The sequence below is a fragment of the Phycodurus eques genome, chromosome 3 (assembly GCF_024500275.1).
Source record: "Phycodurus eques isolate BA_2022a chromosome 3, UOR_Pequ_1.1, whole genome shotgun sequence".
NCBI classification, from domain to species: Eukaryota; Metazoa; Chordata; class Actinopteri; order Syngnathiformes; family Syngnathidae; genus Phycodurus; species Phycodurus eques.
Window position 1 is genome coordinate 43,566 of NC_084527.1, and position 13,291 is coordinate 56,856.

At 46.3% G+C, this 13,291-nt stretch overlaps 1 protein-coding gene across 4 annotated transcripts in view; it reads right to left on the reverse strand.

The window, feature by feature from the left end:
- Positions 1 to 13,291, reverse strand: part of LOC133399591 (dynamin-1-like) — a 33,732-nt gene that overhangs the window by 13,183 nt on the left and 7,258 nt on the right. Inside the window, exons 12-17 of one of the 4 annotated variants that reach the window (XM_061671162.1) lie at positions 11,045 to 11,115; positions 7,807 to 7,858; positions 7,696 to 7,707; positions 7,498 to 7,611; positions 7,138 to 7,167; positions 2,186 to 2,295 (exon numbers count right to left, since the gene is read on the reverse strand). In XM_061671162.1, the coding sequence (XP_061527146.1) occupies positions 2,186 to 2,295; positions 7,138 to 7,167; positions 7,498 to 7,611; positions 7,696 to 7,707; positions 7,807 to 7,858; positions 11,045 to 11,115 (389 nt within the window). Of the gene's footprint in view, positions 1 to 2,185; positions 2,296 to 5,877; positions 6,002 to 7,137; positions 7,612 to 7,695; positions 7,708 to 7,806; positions 7,859 to 11,044; positions 11,116 to 13,291 lie in introns of those variants that run through there. The other 3 variants (XM_061671164.1, XM_061671163.1, XR_009768231.1) reach the window with 3 other exon arrangements.

Here is a 13,291-nt window from a genome sequence, read left to right on the forward strand (position 1 = left end):
GCAATGTCACCTCTCTGGCAGGAAGGAGCCCAACCTGGTGTGTGAGCTCGAGAAGTTCCGACTAGATATAGTCGGACTCGCCTCCACATACAGCTTGGGCGCTGGTAGCAGTCCTCTCGAGAGGGGTTGGACTCTCTTCCAGTATGGAGTTGCCCACGGTGAGAGGCGCCGAGCAGGTGTGGGTATACTTATTGCCCCCCCCAGCTCGGTGCCTGTACGTTGGAGTTCACCCCGGTGGACGAGAGGGTAGCCTCCCTCCGCCTTCGGGTGGGGGGACGGGTCCTGAGTGTTGTTTGTGCCTATGCACCAAACAGCAGTTCAGAGTACCCACGCTTTTTGGAGTCATTGGAAGGGGTGCTGGAGAGCGCTCCCGCTGGGGATTCCATCGTTCTGCTGGGGCACTTCAATGCTCACGTAGGCAATGACATTGAGACCTGGAAGGGCGTGATTGGAAGGATCAGAACCCGAGTGCTGTTCTGTTATTGGACTTCTGTGCTCATCACAGATTGTCCATAACGAACACCATGTTCAAGCATAAGGGTGTCCACACGTGCACTTGGCACCAGAACACCATAGGTCGCAGTTCGATGATCGACTTTGTGATCGTGTCATCAGACTTGGTGCTGCATGTCTTGGACAATCGGGTGAAGACAGGGGCGGAGCTGCCAACTGATCACCACCTGGTGGTGAGTTGGCTCCGATGGCGGGGGAAGATGCTGGTTTGACGTGGCAGGCCCAAACGTATTGTGAGGGTCTGCTGGGAACGTCTGGCGGAATCCCATGTCAGAAGGAGTTTCTACTCCCACCTCCGACAGAACTTTGCTCATGTCCCGGGGGAGGCGGGGGACATTGAGTCCGATTGGACCATGTTCCGTGCCTCCATTGCTGAGGCGGCCAACCGGAGCTGTGGCCGTAAGGTGGTCGGTGCCTGTCATGGCGGCAATCCCTGAACCCGTTGGTGGACACCAACGGTGAGGGATGCCGTAAAGCTGAAGAAGGAGTCCTATCAGGCCTTTTTGGCCTGTGGGACTCGAGGGTGCATGGGAGTTCGCCCAACCAGTCTAGATGTGTTTTGTGGACTTGGAGAAGGTGTTCGACCGTGTCCCTAGGGGAGTCCTGTGGGGGGTGCTTCTGGAGTATGGGGTACCAAACCCCCTGATACGGGCTGTTTGGTCCCTGTACGACCAGTGTCAGAGTTTGGTCCGCATTGCCGGCAGTAAATCGGACTCGTTTCTGGTGAGGGTTGGACTCAGCCAAGGCTGCCCTTTGTCCCCGATTCTGTTCATAACCTTTATGGACAGAATTTCTAGGCGCAGTCGAGGCATAGTATTGCATCTCTGCTTTTTGCAGATGATGTGGTTCTCTTGGCTTCATCAAGCCGTGGTCTCCAACTCTCACTGGAGTGGTTCGCAGCAGAGTGTGAAGCGGCTGGGATGGAAATCAGCACCTCCAAATCTGAGACCATGGTCCTCAGTCGGAAAAGGGTGGCATGCCCTCTCCGGGTCGGGGTTGAGATCCTGCCCCAAGTGGAGGAGTTCAACTATCTTGGGGTCTTGTTCATGAGTGGGGGAAGAATGGAGCGGGAGATCGACAGGCGGATCGGTGCAGCGTTTGCAGTGATGCAGACTTTGTATCGGTCCTTTGTGGTGAAGAAGGAGCTAAGTCGAAAGGCGAAGCTCTCAATTTACCAGTCGATCTACGTTCCTACCCTCACCTATGGTCACGAGCTGAACAAGATCCCGAATACATGCGGCCGAAATGAGTTTCCTCCGCAGGGTGTCCGGGCTCTCTCTTAGAGATAGGGAGAGAAGCTCGGTGATCCAGGAGGAGCTCACAATAGAGCCACTGCTCCTCCACATTGAGAGGAGCCAGATGAGGTGACTGGGGCATCTGATTCAGATGCCTCCTGGACGCCTCCCTAGTGAGGTGTTCCGGGCACGTCCCACTGGGAGGAGGCCCCGGGGACGACCCAGGACATGCTGGAGAGACGATGTCTCCCAGCTGGCCTCGGAACACCTCGGGATTCCCCCGGAAGAGCTGGATGAAGTGGCTGGGGAGAGGGAAGTCTGGGCGTCCCTGCTAAAGCTACTGCCACCGTGACATGACCTCGGATAAGCGGAAGAAAATGGATGGATGGTTGGATATATATATACTGTGTGTGTGTGTGTGTGTGTACACACTGTACCTGTGCTCAGTGTTGAAGAGAGCAAAAATGTGTTTGCTGGACATGAAACTCTTCTCAATATCTTTGAGCTTCAGGTGATCAACCGTTAGCATGTACTTCTTGTCCTTCTCCTGCAGGGGGCATTACAACATCAAAATGCTCTTGAAAACGTCATAATTAAACAATTATTATATGTTCAGTACAAATGTCGTCTGATGAGCATGGGCATCCATTTTTCTACAGATCAATAAACATACTGGCAACATATTTAAAAAAGGTACACCGCATTTGTATTATTAAGCTTCAGTACAAATTTAGATGTACAGTAGCCCCTCGCTATATCGCGGTTCACCTTTCGCGGCCTCGCTATAATCGCAGATTTTTTTACAGTACAATTTTGCATGCTTCTTTTTCTGCGTACAAACCCTCGTTGTATTCTGCATCCTGATTGGCTACGGTACTGTAGACCAATTTGAATCCATCTCCTCCATGCCATGTCTCCTGTACAGCACAGAATGCGTTCGGCTTGCTCAATTTAAATTAGTGTTCGATTGTGAGCAGTGTGACTCTAAAGTGCCTCCTGTTTCCAAGTTTCCTCCCAGACATAACCATCAATGTCGACGAAATGTCGACGAAGGGCACCTGCGGTTGCACCCAAAAGGCAAAGGAAGGTGCTAACTATCGAAGGTGGCATGTCTGTTCATAAGAAGCTTCTCGCCCAGAAGAAAAAAGAGTGGCAACAACTACCTATAACTATGTTCTTCTCTCGGAAAAAGACCCCCAGGAAGAAGAGGGACGGTCAGAGGAAGCGTTAAATACATGCGAGTCAAAATGAATAATTTCTTATGTTTCCAACCTCATATGTTGTTCATTCAAATTTAATTCGTTATTTCTAAAAATCTTAATCATTATTTGTCAGAAAATGTTCACATTTTTATTTCTGAAACAAACGTTTGGGCCTTAAAACAGGTTTTGACTTTTGTTTCGTTATACAATAATATGACCAATAATAATAATAAGTACAACAACAACAACAATAATAATAATGTACTTATTTTTCTTACAAAGGTTTGAACTTTGAGGGTGTTTAAACAAGAGAGAAAGGTGAGAAAATGTTATTGGTGATGTTTACACCCTTAAAACACAGTGTTATAATTGTAAAAAATAAAGTTTCCTACTTCGTGGATTTCACCTATCGCGGGTAACCCCCGTGATAAACAAGGGAACACTGCACTCTATATTTTCACAGCCATCGCTGATTGTTGTGTGTCCATTTCTTTAATTATTTTGAAGGGGACATGAATCGCTATGAGTATTCTGTGAATAAATTATTAACACAGTGAAGCCCCGTTCATCGTAGGGGATTTGATATTATCCAGACCCCCAAGCAATGTGTGCAAAAAAAACCTGTGCGTATCAGTGATAAATGACTTAGTCAACTCGCTTGAAAATAAACTCCACTGTACGGCCCTTTTTATTGACTTATCAAAAGCATTTGATTCAGTCGTCCATACATTCCAGAAAGAGGGATTACCAGCATTGGTTTCTCTGATCATACTGTTGGCTACTTTAGTGATTACCTTTCTCACAGAACACAATGTGCACAGGCAGACGGTACCACATCCACTTCTCTTACTGTAACGAATGGTGTTCCTCAGGGTTAGGTCCTTGGACCAATCCTCTTCATCCTCTACATCAATAACGTTGATTGCAATATCGCAAAGGCGAATTTCCATCTTTACGGTGATGATACAGTGATGTACTGTTCAACACCCACACCTCAGATGGCCCTTTAATGTTATTCTCAAAATCAAAGTCGCAGAACCTGCCATCAATTACCACAATGGATGGTTCACAGATCGAGTCTGTAGCTCAATATAAAAACATTGTTTTTTTTTAATTGATGACTCGTTGTCTATTTCACATTGAAGTATACAGGAAAGACTCATGAGAAACGATCGTTATAAGACACAAATCTTCCAAACCGACAAGTAGATGATGCAGTCACAGAAATGTTTTTTTGACCACCCTTGTTTCTTCACTTTTGTTAGTTTTTAATGCGTGACACAACAAAAGGTACATTTGTGTCATGGGTGTGTGTTCCAGTTTTTGTCTTCCCCCTGTTTCATACACACCTGCTCCTGAGAGCATCTTCACCACCTGTGCCTCGTTCACCCTAATTATCCCTTGCATTTAACCTCGTGTCTCATTCTTTCTCGTCGCCAGTTCGTTGTACCTTGTCGTCGCATTGCAGCATTCCTTGTTTCCACGTCAAAGACTCACAGTAAGACTAGATCCTGTTCCGATTATTGACCTCGCCTTTTTGCCTCACGTTTTTGGATACTGTTGCCTTTTTTGGATTGCCGGCCTGTGTAGCGACCTCTGCCCGTATATTAAACCTCTCTTTTTTAAACTGTCCTTTTGTTTTGGAGTCGTGCATTTTTGGCTCCTATCCTCTGTTCCGTTCATGGCACATTTGTTTGGATATATAGAATGAAATAGCTCAGAAAAGGTTAATTTAAGATCTGGTATCCCTCAATTTTCCATGGTTTTCTTGACATTAACCAAAATCACTGGGAATATAATTAATAAAATAATGCAGCCCTATGGGGGGCACAAATCAGTGCAAACTGTAGGCCGAACTCTATGGGGGGCACAACCCAGTGCAAACTGTAGGCCGGTCCCAAGCCCGGATAAATGCAGAGGGTTGCGTCAGGAAGGGCATCCGGCTTAAAACTTTGCCAAACAAATATGAGCATTCATCCAAAGAATTCCATACTGGATCGGTCGTGGCCCGGGTTAACAACGTCTGCCACGTTGGAAATTCAGCTACTGTGGGTCAAAGTCAAAGAAGAAGAAGAGGTGGAAAGCGGGTTCTTCGGCAGAAAGAGAAGAGGAAAGCACTGTGCCTAGAACTGAATGTGGGGACTTTGAATGTTGGGACTATGACAGGAAAATCTCGGGAGTTGGTTGACATGATGATTAGGAGAAAGGTTGATATATTGTGTGTCTAGGAGACCAGGTGGAAAGGCAGTAAGGCTAGAAGTTTAGGGGCAGGGTTTAAATTATTTGACCATGGTGTAGATGGGAAGAGAAATGGAGTCGGGGTTATTTTAAAAGAAGAGTTGGCTAAAAATGTCTTGGAGGTGAAAAGAGTATCAGATCGAGTGATGAGGCTGAAATTTGAAAATGAGGGTGTTATGTGTAATGTGATTAGCGGCTATGCCCCACAGGTAGGATGTGACCTAGAGGTGAAAGAGAAATTGTGGAAGGAACTAGACAAAGTCGTTCTGAGCATCCCAGACAGAGAGAGAGTCGTGATTGGTGCAGATTGTAAGGGACATGTTGGTGAAGGAAATAGGGGTGATGAAGAAGTGATGGGTAAGTATGACATCCAGGAAAGGAACTTGGAGAGACAGATGGTGGTAGACTTTGCAACAAGGATGCAAATGTCTGTAGTGAACACTTTTTTCCAGAAGAGGCACGAACATAGGGTGACCTACAAGAGCGGAGGTATAAACTCGCAAGTGGATTACATCTTGTGCAGGCGATGTAATCTGAAGGAGGTTACCAACTGTAAGGTAGTGGTAGGGGAGAGTGTGGCTAGACAGCATAGGATGGTGGTGTGTAAGATGACTCTGGTGGTGGGGAGGAAGATTAGGAAGACAAAGGCAGAGCAGAGAACCATGTGGTGGAAGCTGAGACAGGACGAGTGTTGTGCAGCTTTTCGGGAAGAGGTGAGACAGGCTCTCGATGGACGGGAGGAGCTTCCAGAAGACTGGACCGCTGCAGCCAAGGTGATCAGAGAGGCAGGCAGGAGAGTACTTGGTGTATCTTCTGGCAGGAAAGGAGAGAAGGAGACTTGGTGGTGGAACCTCACAGTACATGAAATCATACAAGGAAAAAGGTTAGCCCGGAAGAAGTGGGACACTAAGAGGACCGAGGAGAGGCGAAAGGAATACTTTGAGATGCGACACAGGGCAAAGGTAGAGGGTTAGGGTTAGGGTTAGTAAGCGGGAAGTTAGAAAGGCATTAAATTAAATGAAAAATGGAAAGGCAGTTGGTCCTGATGACATTCCTGTGGAGGTATGGAAGCATCTAGCAGAGGTGGCTGTGGAGTTTTTGACCAGTTTGTTCAATAGAATTCTAGTGCGTGAGAATATTCCTGAGGAATGGAGGAAAAGTGTACTGGTGCCCATAAGAACAAAGGTGAGAAGGTCAGAAGGAGCTACATTGTGTCTTTGTAGATCTAGAGAAAGCCTATGACAGAGTACCCAGAGAGGAACTGTGGTACTGCATGCGGAAGTCTGGAGATGGAGGCATGAACTGGAAAGAAGAGGAATGAAGATGAGCCGAAGTAAGACAGAATATTTGTGCATGAATGAGAGGGGTGGTGGGGGAAGAGTGAGGCTTCAGGGAGAAGAGATAGCAAGGTTGGAGGACTTGAAATACTTGGGGTCAACCGTCCAGAGCAATGGTGAGTGTGGTCAGGAAGTGAAGAAGCGGGTCCAAGCAGGTTGGAACGGGTGGAGGAAGGTGTCAGGTGTGTTATGTGACAGAAGAGTATCTGCTAGGATGAAGGGCAAAGTTGATAAAACAGTGGTGAGGCCAGCCATGATGGACGGATTAGAGACAGTGGCACTGAAGAGACGACAAGAAGCAGAGATGGAGGTGGCGGAAAGGAAGATGTTGAGGTTCGCTCTCGGAGTGACCGGGTTGGATAAAATTAGAAATGAGCTCATCAGAGAGATGGCCGAGGTTCGATGTTTTGGAGACAAAGTTAGAGAGAGCAGACTTCAATGGTTTGGACACGTCCAGAGGAGAAATAGTGAGTATATTGGTAGAAGGATTATGAAGATGGAGCTGCCAGGCAAGAGAGCTAGAGGAAGACTAAAGAGAAGGTTGATGGATGTCGTGAGGGAAGACATGATGGGAATTGGTGTTCGAGAGGAGGATGCAGGAGGTAGGCTTACATGGAAAAGGATGACGCGCTGTGGAGACCCCTAACGAGACAAGCCGAAAGGAAAAGAAGAAGACGGGGAATATAATTAAGCTGAAGCATGTCAAATAGGACATCAAGTATTATTGAATCAGCTGCAGTTTGTCGTGTTCATTTTATTCTTCAGGTAATATTAGTAATTGCTTTAATAACAGCAGGCATTTAAATGGACAAAATATTGAAGAAACAAAGTGGTCTAATCCTTTTATCCGTGACTGTATGTTCCACAAAGAAATCTGCGATATAGCAGGGCACACTGGATTATGGTGATTCGTGTGTGTGCGCGTGTGTGTGAGTATGTGTGCACGCGTGCATGCAAGCATGCGTGTCTTACCTCGTCGTCTTTATACCAAGACAAATTCTCAGCGGTCAAAACAAACCAGTACTCTTTGGCCCCTCCCTTCATGATGCTAATGTTGTTGATGGTCAACCAGCCTTTACGAATCACCTGTTAATTCATTTGTGAGGTGAGTCTCGATGTCATCAGGAACACAAACACATCAGCAGACAACGTGACGGACTCACTGCTCACCATGATCTCATCCTGACAACACAAAGCAGAGAAGAGAGAAGAATGAACGAATGAATAAACTAACGAACAAATGACTTCGCCCACATGCAGGTCACACGTGTGAAAACTCACTTGATTGGCGCTCGCTTTCTTCTTGTTCATCTGGCTGCTCTTCTGCTGAGCACTAGGGAGCAAATACAAAGTATGTGAACCCATTGAATAGTTTTGATATTGCTGATGTTTTACCATGATTTTCTGATTTTATCATCACCCATTTTTATGTATGAAATGTCAGATCATATATCAACGTTTACCCATATAAAGCTAATTCTGATTCTGGTGATTCGGATCAATTGTGGGACTTGTTTACGTAGCCCAAAAACAAAACAAAAACCATGGAATGTATATGTGCAAAAGTGAACCCCCAGCTGCAATGTTTAAGTCAAGCATTTGAGCAGACCAATGAAATGAAACATCCGTGGGAAAGAATTTGGCATGCATTATTTAACAAAGAAAGGAAGCTGACTCAAACACTGTGGCCCCATCCAAATCAACAATAACGAGAGCAAAGGAGATATCCGAGCACCTTAAGAAGAGTTTAGTGACAGCAATCAGTCCGGGGAGGGCTATGAGACCATTCTCACCGACCTTCAACATGACAGCAACTCTGCTTAGAAGTAGACTCCCATCAAAGATATCACCAGAAACACCAGAAAATCTTTAAATCAGGTAAAGGCTGACCCACTCATCACCCATTGAGTTGTAGATCTCTCTGGTAGCAGCAGGGACAAATGTGCATATGTCTACAATCAGACAAAAATCGAATAGCCATGCCATTCATGGGATGCTTGCGAGAAGGAAGCCTCTGCTATCAAAAAAGTAACAAAGCCGCCTGATTTAACTTTGCCAGAGAGTACTTGAACAAGCCAGATACTTTCTGGAAGTCCATTCTTTGGGCAGACGAGTCCAAATCGAATAATTTAACCATAATCAAACCCATCATGTTTGGAGCAAAGCCAACACTGCATATGTGGGAAGGGGTGGGGGGTCAATAAAGCATGTTGTTGGACATGTGAAGGCCTGGGGCTCCTTCTCTGTTTCTGGACCAAGACAACTGCATATTATTCAAGGAACTGAATTTGCAGGCATATCAACAAATACTTGACCAGCATCTCCTGTTATCAGTTAATAAGTTAAAGCTGAAACTGAAATGGATTTTGCAACAAGAGAATGACCTAAAGCATTCCAGAAAAATAAAGTATAGGCCTTCAGAGAAAGAGAGGATTCATACTTTGGGTCAACCTGGATTAGATTTTAGATTAAATAAAGACGTTAATCCACTTGAAATGTTATGGTGAGACCTGAAAAAATTGGTATACATGTGATGTGATGTGACTGCAACGGACAATCAAAACTGCTGAAAGGATTGTCTTGTAAACCCCCCACCCACCCTTGAGGACTTGCACGCTGCCAGAACTAAGACAAGAGCGTGCCAAATCCTCTCGGACCGTCTGCACCCAGGTCACCAGCTCTTCCAGCTCCTTTCCTCAGGTAGGCGCTACCGATCAACGCAAACTAGAACTAGTAGACATTCCAACAGGTTCTTCCCTCTTGCGATCAACTTCTTAAACACCTAACCTATAATTCCATTACAATAAGCTGGCAGTTTTTGACTTGAGTTCGTTGTCACATTTCTGTGGGGCCAATTATGTATGACTCGTGCACTCACTGTAGTTGTCTCGCCATGCTGCACTATTTGCATATACTGGCCACTCGTGCCAGAGTAGCATCTGCTCCATTTGCACACTGATTGAGGAGTATCTGTAACATTTGCACAACCGACATTGTCCCAGATGATCGCACTACTCGTCACTTTAAACCGCATACACTCCTTGAAGTCTCAGCGCCCTTTGCACAATGGTCATTGCACCGGACTATCGCAATATTAGTCATTCCAACTGCTCTAAGTGCTAGAGGACTCTGCATCTTTTTGCACAATTGTTTTTTGTCAATGTCTTTATGTCTCCAAAGTGTTCTGTAAATTGACTGTCTGTTGTACTAGAGCGGCTCCAACTACCGGAGACAAATTCCTTGTGTGTTTTGGACATACTTGCCAAATAAAGATGATTCTGATTCTGATTCTGATTATATATTACTCGTTCACTCACTGTAGTAGTCTCGCCATGCTGCACTACTTGCATATCTGTCGTTGACCAATACTGGCCACTCATGCCAGAGTAGCATCTGCTCCATTTGCACACTGACTGAGGAGTATCTGCAACATTTGCACAATCAACATTGTCCCAGATTATCGAGGTACTTGTCACTTTAAACCGTATCCACTCCTTGAAGTCTCGGCGCCCTTTGCACAATGGTCATTGCACCGGACTATTGCAATATTAGTCATTCGAACTGCTCTAAGTGCTAGAGGAGTCTGCATCTTTTGCACAATTGTCAAAAAAAATTAATAAAATGTACCGGCATTACCAGATAACTATTAACCCTTTGTTGCACAGTGATTTTTGTCAATGTCTTTATGTCTCAAAGTGTTCTCTGTCAATTGACTGTCTGTTGTCGTACTAGAGACAAATTCCTTGTGTGTTTTTTGGACATACTTGGCAAATAAAGATGATTCTTATTCTGATTCTGATGTCTCTCCAACCTCTTTCAACTGGCAGAGTTGTGCAAGGAAGAGTGGGCAAGTGAGTTACTGATCATTGAGGTTCAGCATTGTTTTCCAAAGTTAAAGCAGATGTTTGAAAATGTCTTATTTTGAAAAAATAAGAGAGAGCAGATAATCAGTCTGCTTTCATGGAGGACAACAGAAATCGGCGAATCGCTGGCTGTGGATCAGTAGGTAGAGCAGGTCGTGCAGTGACCGAAGGGTCACTGGTTCGAATCCCGGCTACGACTGTCCTCGTGTCGAAGTGTCCCTGGGCAAGACACTGAACCCTAATTTGCTCCCAGTGGGCCTGGCAGCACATTGCATGGCAGCAGTCGCCTACTGGTGTATGAATGTGTGTGTGAGCGGGTGAATGTGAGGCTTTGGGCACTGTGATAGTGTCGATAAAGCCTTATATAAGTGCAGTATACCATTTACCATTTAAAGTGTCCAAGATTTTCCAAATGGATTTCTATGGCATTCACATGTCTCAGAAGTCGACGCTCCTGCAATTACAGCCAGCCTCAGACTTCAGTGAGTCCCTGCCTCTTAAATTGTGGTGCGACCTTGTGCTGGTAATGCTCAGTGGTTGTGTAAGAATTCATTATGGGGAAAATCGGCATACCTTGCAAGTACACAAACCAGGCACATAAAAAAAGACACAAACGGGAGAATATGGCCCAATGTCATCAAAAATCAATTGCTTACTTTGCAAAACCAATGAAGTCTTCATGGTTTGTGTTGATGTACGCCAACTCAATGTCCACCAGCAGCAGGACCTGATGTACACACACACACACACACACACACACACACACACGCATGCGAAGACGGGTAAAGCTCACTTTATGAACATACCCTTTGAGCTGCCACCGGTCTTTGAAACGTCAACTGGCAGCATGGATGAATATATGGACAGTGTCACATCCTACATCAGTTTCTGTGAAGATATGTGTGTACCAAAAAAGACATTTCGCAAGTTCAATAACAACAAGCTGTGGTTCACTGCCAAACTTCAGCAACTTTGCCACGCGAAAGAGGAGGCCTATCGAAGTGGAGAAAGAGGCCTGTACAAACCCAGTAGAAACCAGCTGACAAAAGAAATTAACATCACAAAGATAGATTATGCAGAAAAGCTGGAAAACGTTTGCTGCTAATTACTCTAAATCAGTCTGGCGAGGATTAAAATCGCTAAAAAATTAAAATCGACCCGTCCGCCCTCTCCCCCCCAGAACAATAAAGGACGAGCTGACGACTTGAACACTGACTACTGCAGATTTGAAAAGGACACTTTCACATAGGGTTAGGGAATTACAGTCTAGTCTCTCGGGACCTGAAGTGGGAGACCAAGATCAACCCCATCCTCAGAAAGGCCCAACAGAGGATGTACTTCCTGTGGCTTCTGAGGAAGCACGGCCTGTCACGGGAGCTGTTGAGGAAGTTTTACACAGCAGTTATCAAATTGCTCCTGTGTTCATCCATCACAGTTTGGTTTGGCGCTGCCACAAAAAAGGACAAACTCCGACTGCAATGGACATTCGGGACTGCCGTAAAAATGGCTGGTAACCCTCTACCCGCCCTTGAGAACTTGCACGCTACCAGAACGAAGACAAGAGCATGCAAAATTGGCTTTGACCCTTCACTTCTTCCAGCTCCTTCCTTCAGGTAGGTGCTATCGATCAATGCAAACTAAAACAAGCAGACATTACAACATTCTTAACCCTAAACCTAACCCGCTTCCCTCTTGCCATCTGCATCATTTGCACAACTGTAATTGTATCAACATTACCACATTACCGGTAACCTTTCATTGCTCAGTGACTCTCTGGAGAACATTCAATAAACGTTTGGGAACTGAAGACACTAATTGTTGAAGCTTTGTAGGAGGAATTCTTTCCCATTCTCGCTTGATGTACAGCTTCAGCTGTTCAACAGTCCGGGGTCTCTGTTGTCGTATTTTACGCTTCACAATGCGCCATACATTTTCAATGGGAGACAGGTCTGGACTGCAGGCAGGCGAGGCTCGTATCCTCACTCTTTTACTACGAAGCCACGCTGTTGTAACACGTGCAGAATGTGGTTTGGCATTGTCTTGCTGAAATAAGCAGGGGCGTCACCGAGGTGGTTAAAAAGCTCCTCGGTGGCAAGGCCCCGGGGGTGGATGAGATTCGTCCGGAGTTCCTAAAGGCTTTGGATGTTGTGGGGCTGTCCTGGTTGACACGCCTCTGCAACATTGCATGGACATCGGGGACAGTGCCCCTGGATTGGCAGACTGGGGTGGTGGTCCCCCTTTTTAAGAAGGGGGACCGGAGGGTGTGTTCCAACTACAGGGGGATCACACTCCTCAGCCTCCCTGGTAAGGTCCATTCAGGGGTGCTGGAGAGGAGGGTCCGTTGGGCAGTCAAATCTCAGATCCAGGAGGAGCAGTGTGGTTTTCGTCTTAGCCGTGGAACAGTGGACCAGCTCTACAGCCTTGGCAGGGTCCTCGAGGGTGCATGGGAGTTCGCCCAACCAGTCTACATGTGTTTTGTGGAATTTGAGAAGGCGTTCGACCGTGTCCCTCGGGGAGTCCTGTGGGGGGTGCTTCGGGAGTATGGTGTACCGAACCCCCTGAGACGGGCTGTTCGGTCCCTGTACGACCGGAGTCAGAGTTTGGTCCGCATATCCGGCAGTAAGTCGGACCTGTTCCCGCTGAGGGTTGGACTCCGCCAAGGCTGCCCTTTGTCACCCATTCTGTTCGTAACTTTTATGGACAGAATTTCAAGGCGCAGCCGAGACGTAGAGGGGGTCCGGTTTGGTGGCCTCAGTATTGCATCTCTGCTTTTTGCAGATGATGTTTGTTCTGTTGGCTTCATCAAGCCGTGATCTCCAACTCTCACTGGAGAGGTTTGCAGCCGAGTGTGAAGCGGCTGGGATGAGAATCAGCATCTCCAAATCTGAGACCGTGGTCCTCGG